Raw genomic sequence first — 9,396 nt, 5'->3', positions numbered from 1 at the left:
ACTGCACTTTAGGACTCCTCTCAGTCCACCACCCCCTCCTCTTTCTCGGAGGGGTCTCTAGCGAGTTTGGGGGTTTTGGTTTATCCAGTTCTTACCCCGCGAAACTCTGTTCCTGCTGCTGGCTTGGTTCTCTTGTCCTGTTGCTGCTTTTCCTTCTCCTCAGACACCTCTGTGTCTGCCTTAGCTGCATACCGGCTTGTGTTGCTCCTTTTGGTCCTTATCAGTTGGCTCTTTGCCCCTGCTCTTCGGACGCTGCTGTCTCCGCTGCTGCTCCGTCGCTGCTCCCAGCGTCTCCCACTTCTACTTACAAGGGAGAAAACTCCCCCAGCTCCTAGCCGCAGGCACTCAGCCCAGCTTCAACACCATTCCGAGTCCCTGCAGCCCCCCAACCGGGGGCTGGGGGGGGGCAGAGGCCCCCAAGGGGCTGGAACCCCTTCTCCTCGTGGCCTCTACAACATGGCCACCTCTTCTTCCAACAAGAACTACTGCTTCTCTTCCGGTCTCCAGAGATATGTTTATATTTTGCAGGAGCATTGATTGGGTCAAGCTCCAAGGGTCACCACCCCCTGGGGGTTACCACTTTTCTTAGTTTCAGGGGGAAAACCTGGCTCAAACCACTACAGCAGTGCAGAAAGCAGTATTGACTGATAGCTAAAGCACAGATGAAGTGAACAAAAAAAGGCCTGTTACAGGCTGCACTACCAAATTTTTCAGTTGAGTGTCTTTTTACCATTCCATTTATTTCATTACAGTCAAGATTAAAAAATGCTGTATTTTGATAAGACAATGGAAAATCTGCAAAGTTGGAATCAAAATGATGACTCAAAAATTCCTACACTCCTTACAAGTGACATGTGAGGTTGTAATTTGTTGCATTTGAAAAGGAACCTCTAAGACATTACATACAAGTTTTATTTTGGATATGCTACTAACTTTTAAGGTAGAGGTATTCTCAAACATCATCTGAACAGATTTCAAACAGAACTTTTAACAAAAGTAATTGTTCCAGACTAAAGCATTAAGGTGTAAATAGACATTTCAGGTGAATCTCCTACTTTTTCTTGCTGTTCTTCCATGGCGATAAGATTCACACTGTGCCTTTAGGTCAAACTCCCTTTCCCATTGAGCAAAAAAAATCCAGCATTTCATAAACACATCCCAGAGTTATTCTCCAGGAAAAATAAGTTACCAGTTAGGCAGAATAATAATTTCCAACTCAGAAATCGGTGAGATAGTAGGGCAGAGACTGCACAGAATGCTAGACAACAAATGCAAGAAATTGTGGACTATATTAACACTTTTTTTCTAAGGATAAAAACATTACTCAAACCCTAAATAGGTGAGCTGACAAACAGCCTCCAGTTGCCATGAAGAAGAGTCAAACTCCTCTCCTCACCATCTTACAAGGAACTACAGAGGGTGAAGCCAGGCAAGGCCCAGAAAGCAAATTAACTATATGAATAGTAGAGAGTTAAATTCAGAATATAAGTATAAGCAAGAGCAGAAAAACTTAGTTTTAGAAATAATCAGAAATGATGATTCATTAAAGTATGCAGAACATACTGGTACAGCAGAACAGAAATTCACGTACTCAGAAGAACACCCTGATAAAGAAGGAAGATGGGCCAAGATCTGGGTATCCTTGCAAAATCATCAGAAACTCTTGCCAGATGCACTAGAAAGTCAGCCAAAGTGAGAAAGTTCACAAAGTTCATGATGATGATGGGAGGCGGGCAGGGGGTTCCCCGAGGCTGAAGAACGGAACGACCCTCCCAGATTCTCCCCAAATTGAGGACCACACCTCTAACTCCGCCTAAACTCCACCTGTTATGAATATTGATAATGTATGTTGCAATTCTATGAATATGTATACAGAAGTGTTGTAATCACTTGTAAAAATCATATATAAACCTGTTCCTTTATTGATAAGGCGGAGCGGTTCTTCCAGGATGACCTGACCGTTCCCCGGGCACTCCGGAGGCCCGCGAAATAAAGTACCTCCTGCTTAAAGGCTACAATTTTTGTCTCTAAGCAGTTTCTTTTGTTCGTGCCTTTTTGGGGGCAAAATCTTGGCATCAAGGGCACAAACTAAGACAAAAATAATCTCAACTCCCCACACTCACAGAGAAACAGCATACACTGAGCACATGCTTATTTTTTACATTCCCACTTTGTTTGCATGAGTTGGCATGGCAAAACCACATCTAGCTGGAAAATCTAATCCCGCTTATTTTGGCTCTTCATGTATTAAAAACAGAGCAGGCTCGAAGGAGGAAAGAAAGAAAAGGAGTGCACTTGCTGTCTTCCCTTCATCTGTTTTTAAGAGAAAGCCACTTCACATTTTGGGTGTTTTTTTGCAAAATGCAAGGGAATGTTTTTTCCCATAAGTGATCAATTACAAAAAGAGGCAGGTCACATAAAATGAATTCACAACATGAAGACATCTGCAACATCCAGCAACTGGACTCAGTCTTATCATGTACTATGTACCATAGCCTCTTTTCTAATGGTCAAACCTAGATAGTGAGAATTCACAGAAATAAAGCAGGAATACTGCCTATAAGTTTATGGCGTTTCTTGCAAGCTGTTAACTGGCTTCTAACTTTACTCCCTTGGTATCTCCCATGTATGCCTCCCCAACCCACCCTATACATAAGAAGCTTAACATGAACAACGTTGTTAATTATCACCCACGCTAAAGATGAAAAAGCCCTCTGAAATCTAACTTTCATTTTCTGCACAGTATTTGTATTTTAACTGCCAAGGAGCTATATCCTGTATAAATTATTTCCTGGGGAAAAGTATCTTTGCATGCCTGGAATATTTAAGCAGTCATTATCGGCTTTATATGAGATTCTTAAACTTTACTTATGTGTTTTATGTTGCCCCAGAAGTCTCTTAAGAGAGCCACAAAGAGCTGGGTTCAGAACTGAAAGTTTTGTTGCTTTAATAGCCATACACCCAGACCCCGTTTCAGCCCTAAACAAGGGCCTATTTATAGATAAACTAAGCATGATAAAGTAAGAAATATCAGGGTTAAACAAGTGAAAAATCTATACCAGGATACATCACAGATACAATGTCACATCCAAACACCCTGTGATTGATCTGTGTAGCCACATTACAGGAAAAAGGAGGGCAGTGGATGACAAAGCTGGTTATGTGAGCCTATCTGAGAGGGCACAACAAAGCAAAAAAAATAATAAGTAGGTATCTCTTTGGAGGAAGAGAGAGCATAATGGTAAGTGTTGTTATGTTTGGGGAGGAGGGAGAAATTTATCATGACCGGCACCATACATGGGTCACTAGGGGATTAATCACTCCTAAACTTTAATTCAGTAAACCATTTTAAGTCATCTTTAAAATTCAGCTTCTAGAAACATCAAGATCATATAAGCCTGTAAGTATTTTATTGTACATGAACAGGCTTAAGTAATTGCTTAATGTTCAAGGGCTTTGTTGAATGAATAACCCCACTGCTGGACCTAAGTACACATTCAACCATGGCAGACTCATGCTCTACCTCTTACATGAGTAGAACGGAGTAATGCTGTTAACATTTTACTTTTTAATGAAAGAAGCCAGGACTGCTTAGGCACCAGTGCTACTCAAACAGCAGGAACTCCCTCTGCTTTTGGAGGGTCAAGGGATCTGCATCAGCCTCAAGGTCAGAAAGAAGGACTGGCTAGAATGAAGGAGAAATAGGAAAAGGACTATCATAAAAACCCATCATAAAAAACTCACACGTTTTGAATAACAATTATGATAATTTATTCATTGGTTTGGATGATAAAACGGTATCGGTGATCTGTCTGTGTTCTGAGCCATCTGTACAAAGAAACAGCATTATAAAATGGTGGGGGGCCCAAAACTAACCTCCTTGCTTTTAAGTAGCTAGATTTGAAGCAGATTGTACCACTTATTCTTCTGTTCAACACATTCATTTCTCCCTCACTATTCTCTGAGACTTGTATTCTATCAGTTTTCTGGATAGCCAAAAACTGTCCAAGATTCAGGAAACTTCCCTATTTAGATTAAAAAAAAAAAAAAGAGAGAATGAACAATGAATTTTATTTTAGAATAATACAATTTACGGTAAATAATTAAACTCTGTGGGAAGAAACAATTCTGAAATTATAAAGCAACAGCAATGCTCAAAGTAAGCCACAAACTCTAAAACAAAAAAGAATTGTTTTCTATTGTAAGTTGCATGGGAAAGTTCTTCATCTTAACAGCTATCACTTGAGAGCAGTAACCCAGCCTTCTCTTTCCTACTAATCACTTTATATTGTTCTGGAAGGAAAGCGTTTTATCCTTCTTCACTTATCAGTTCCTCTATGAAATTAATTTTATTACGTTTTAAGGCTACATTTTATTTTCCTAAAGTAAAATGTTTATTTCCCTCTTGCTGAAAAACACTATAAAACTGGGTTAAAATGACTGAAAACTAGCCACCGAATTTTCCAGAGGACACATTGCAGCTGTCAGACAGAAGGCAGGATACTGAAGTTCAGATATATGTAATTCTTTTGAGTAACAGCCATTATGTTTTAGTGTACTTCACCTGTCTGAGACCACTTGGAGACTTAACTGATAAAGCAGCTAAAATTGCCTGAGGTTTTTTAAAAGCTTTTTCCTCTCCTTGGTCATTAAAAATATGACAGACAACTTGCATTTAAGGAATCAGACATTGAGCTGAAGACCTTGAAAAGAACTCCAGTTACATACTGCTCTGTAGTCTGTATTAGGCTAACTTCCATTTTCCCAGAGATTCTCATGTAATAAATAATGTTAGTAACAGGGATACCATTATATGTATTATCCTGACTGGTTAAATAATAATAATGGAGAGGGAACAAGATACACAGTCTAAAGGATTTCCTGTCTATATAAAGTAACAAAACTTATGCCACTTTCCTCCAGGATGTATTCATTAGATGAAAGAACACATTTAATAACAAAAGGGTGATTGGCCCACAGGATTCATGTACATCTTGAATAGGATTTGACTAATAATGCCCCCACTGGCTAGGTCTTCTACTATTGTCATCCTTTTGGCCCGCAATCTGCAAAGAGGAGTTAGCACTGGCAAAAAAAAAAATATTTGTAAGGATTCTTGTTGTTTTATTCTGACTTTTCTGTTGCTAAACACAATACAATGAAATTATGCTAAAGACTTCTGAGCCTGTGGGCATTTTGAAAGCTGCTATTTGCTTATTATTCAAGCCATAAACCCTTTAAAATCTTTCTTCCTGGAAGGACTACTTTTCTTCCAATTCTTTCCATCTGTACAAATAAGTTAGCAATAGCAGAAGTCAGAATATTCCTACAGGGAGATTATGAACTATGTAATAGTGGTGACTACACTCTGATATGCAGTAGCATCCTCACATTTGCACATTTTCACAGAGAGCCAGAGATACCTAGATATAATATGGAAGCCTACTGTACAAGAGAAAACAGCACAGAGATACACTTGGACTCTCCTTTTTCCTTGCTTTGCACAAGTAATAAATCATCACTTAAAAAGTAACTTCAGCAGAAAAGCATTACATAGAGGATTAGGAAACCTTAAGTCTTTTATGTATTTGCTAAGCAACTCTGAAAAAGTTACTTTATTTACTTTACGTTGCACTTCAGTTTTCACTCTGCTTTTTTGCTGATGTAGGACAGCAGTACTTATATACCTTTTTCTTCTTTCAAGAGACTATCAGCAACACAAAACACAGGTGGTTATTGTCATAAAATGTTATGAGCTGCAAAAACACCAGTCCTTGAACTGAAATTATCAGAAATTATATGCACACAAGTTCCTGTCTCCCACACTCCACTTCCAGGGGGAAAAAGGGAAAAAAAAAAAAAGAAAAGAAAAAAAACCACCAAAAACACTTGCAAGAATTGCTCCTTAAAAAAGTCTGACCTCACTAAAGGTTGTTCAGGGAGTTTGACCTCCCTACAATATTATACATGAAGAAATAACAGTCTAAAGAGGTAGTTAAAAAGTAAATATTAAAACAATGAGTTTGCAGGTTACATTGAGATCTGCTGAGGAAGAATTGCATACAGAAACTGATCTGGGCTGGTGCTTGCATTCAGTCCTGACTCCAGCCCAGACTAAACAGGGTTCAATAGTCAGTGTCACAGCAGTCCCTCACAGTAAGCTGTTAAACCACCCAAGGATGAGGCCTAACCAAATATCATAACTGCAAACCCGTGGCATTAGTGGCAATTTTAAATTAATTTAATTCAATTGATTCCAAGAGAAAAATACTTGTCCAGTGTAACCACACTAGAAAAATCTACCACTCCCCTTGAAGACACAAAACAAACAAACCTTCTCGGTCTTTAGAACATTTTCCTAGAGTCAAATTCATACTATTTTCCCTTCAACTTTGCGTTAAGACCTTCTGGCATATTCTGAGGCAGAATGTCTAATATTACAATTATTTCAACCACCCAGAGGTAGAAATTTGCATGGCCTATTGTATAGATATTATGTATCTTGCTGCTGTAAAAGAAAGATCAATAGCAATATAGAAAGCTCATTATTAAGCTATTGCTTGTTGCCTCCTCTTTTATTTTCCAAATTTAAAGAAAGCCACTGATGTCAATACATCCTGCTCACTCTTTCTATTCCTTAATAGCAGCATAAATTGGAGTCCATGCCAGCTTTTTAGACTACTCCACCTTTTGAACTCATAACTAATATTTTGAGAATTACTGGCCCTGCTTCCCCTACCACTCATGCTAATATAAAACTAATGAAATGCAATGGGTTTAAGAGAAGAAACTCTTGATTTATAATAACATATAATAAGAGAAGAATGCAGACCATCTATTTCACGTAACTTTGTATGAGTGTGGTGAAGCTCTGCTTAGCCCCAGTAGCCCCTGCTACATCCCTATAGATTGGTGGTAAGGAAATTACCAGATTTCAGTATCTTCCTGTTTGGTGTTACTTTCCCCCTCTCCTTTTAAGTGTCACATAAAGAGAACTTGTTCTCATGGACTTGTCATTCAGTTTGTTCTCTTGCACCTAGGTTCAATGTTCAGGTTCACTTGACCCTTCAGGATATCTTAACAGGAAAGGAAGAAACAAGAAAAAATTTGGAAGTAAAAATTTAGCTTAAAAGGAGTTACTCCTAAACAATAACATTAATTACTTGGAAAGCCACCTGAGAAGCAGACTCTCAATTAGCATCCCCAGGTAGCCACAAAGAAAAGCAAGAAGCAAAGTACAGTGAGGCAAAACTGTCATGGTGAACAGGTACCACACAGTGTGACTGGAAGTCATATAGTGTGATACATTTTCTTAATGTGTTTCAAAAAAAATCAGCCCTTTAAACAAGTCACTTGGCTACAAGACCACTGGCTGCCTGACACCTCAGAGGAAAACAACTCTGGTAGGAAAATATACTTAGCTATTTCCCTGGCATTTTTTTAATAATAAAATGTCTGTTTGAAGCTGCTTGGCTGAAGTTTTAGACACAAGAGTGATGGAGATATTTTCACAGATAGAGTGCATATGAGACGATCAAAGGGAGCTTGAAACCAGTAAAGATTATTTAGTGCATATATCCACTGTTTACCACTTGTATGGTATATTATTCATGAATTTTTGGGAAACTAAGCATAAAGGTTACAACAGAAATGGGATGTTTTCAGAAAGAATTTGAAATGAAAGAGCTTGCTTACTTGAGCACGCAAGAGGAGAGGAAGACTGCTATAGCTGAACCTGAGTAAGCAAAAGCATTAAAACATATGCTTAAAATTAATTTAAATCCATTGTTGAATCAAGCTTTCAAAGGTAATCCAGAAGGTAGTGCATGAAAACTCAAAGGTCCAGAATTTTGCTTAGCAAACCAGAAACAGAGATGCTTGAATGAGCCTATAGAACGAGTTGCATGGTGCTGAGACTCTCAGCTAATGCTCTACAGATTTCTGGTAGTTGCTATTTGCAGTTGTGTGAGAAGCTACTATTTTGTCAGTTTCTCTGGTTTTGTCCACATTCATAAAATCACTGAGATCAAATGGGTCTAAAACCAGAATTATTCAAAGTTGATCAAACTCTCATACTCGTGAAGAGTTGGTATAATGTACTTTAGGATTGTCAACCCTTCCTCATTTTTGAACAACAGTAAAGAGAAAAGAAAAAAAAAAAGACCAAAAAAAGAGATTGAGGTTTATATTAAAAGGTAATCAGGAACATCTGCAAGAGTAGGCAGGCGAACACATGCTCTAGCATGTGCCAGCTGCGGCCAGTGTCACGGGAAAGCAGCACGCTTCTGACCCAGCTCCGCACGCAGCGGAGCTGCCGCGTACGCGCACCGGAGCGGAGCGGAGCGGAGCTTTGGGCTCCGTCGGGCTGAAACCGGGCGCCGGAAGCCCCCGGCAGGCCGTAGGGAGGTGGCCAAGACGCCAGCCCGCAAACCCGCGCTTTGGCTTTCCTCGCCGCCGAGGGGAGAGGCGGGCGCTGCCCCGCGCACCCCACGCCACCCCGAGCGGAGCGGAGCGGCCGCCAGCGCCTGGCAGGGGGTGACCGCGGCTCCGGCAGTGCCAAAACCCGCCCCGCCACCCACTCCTCGCCCGCGTACCTGAATCATTGTCTCGGCCTCTTCCTGCGCCACGCGGCGACGGGGCAAGGGACGCGCCTTTTTCCCGCGGCACGCCAGGCTGGCCCGGCCGCCCATGGGGCGCGCCCGGCCGTTCCCCGCCTCCAGCGCGGTCCCGGGGCTCTGCCCTCTCTCCGCTCCTCACCCGCCGCCGGCAGGCATGAGCTCTCCGCTGCTGCGCGGCTGGTGCTGGGCTTCGCCGGCCGATGTGAACTCCCCTGACTGTCACCCGCTCGGCCGCTCTCCGAGCCCCTTCCCTCTCCGCATCGCCTTTTGTTATCGGGCTCCCAAGCTGACCACGACGTGCCACCTCCGTGGGGGGCGACGACAAATCAGAAAGCCGGTGCTGAAAGCTGTCTCCAGCTGGAGATATTTAGCGTTCCCTACTCCTTGTGGGAGGGCTTTTGGATCACTGAGTGGTATGGATACAATAACAACGAAACTAATAACTTGCAAAACAGTCTGCTTCGGAGGGTGCGCTGCTTTTGGGCAAAAGAAAAGCAAACTTTCCAGCAGTTTGTCACTATGGCAAGCTGATAGTACCCAAGTAACTTGAGAGAGTAAAATGGGTAAAGTTGACTTCAAGAATGACTTTGAACACAGTTTCAGAAGGGGAGAAGCTACAGGAATTTCCTGCTTCTTTGTGTAATCTGCCTGCCTGTGTACATTATTTCCCTTAAGTTTTTAAGATAACTTCTTTTCCCTGCCTGCAAAAGGATGAATACTGTTAAGAGGCAGGAAGGATACCCATGTGATGGAAGCACGGCACTGTAAGCTTAGCAAC

At 41.3% G+C, this 9,396-nt stretch overlaps 1 protein-coding gene across 1 annotated transcript in view; it reads right to left on the bottom strand.

Moving 5' to 3' along the window:
* Window positions 1-8,705, bottom strand: part of TNS3 (tensin 3) — a 222,944-nt gene extending 214,239 nt beyond the window's left edge. The window contains exon 1 of the mRNA XM_027675943.1: window positions 8,595-8,705. Within this exon, the coding sequence (XP_027531744.1) occupies window positions 8,595-8,690 (96 nt within the window). The 5' untranslated portion in view covers window positions 8,691-8,705. The remainder of the gene's footprint in view (window positions 1-8,594) is intronic.
* Between the last annotated feature and the right edge of the window lie 691 nt (window positions 8,706-9,396).

This window comes from Neopelma chrysocephalum, unplaced genomic scaffold (assembly GCF_003984885.1).
Source record: "Neopelma chrysocephalum unplaced genomic scaffold, ASM398488v2 Primary Assembly neopelma1_26, whole genome shotgun sequence".
NCBI lineage: Eukaryota > Metazoa > Chordata > Aves > Passeriformes > Pipridae > Neopelma > Neopelma chrysocephalum.
The sequence above is the reverse complement of the archived record's forward strand: the minus strand, read 5'-3'. Positions and strand labels throughout refer to the sequence as shown.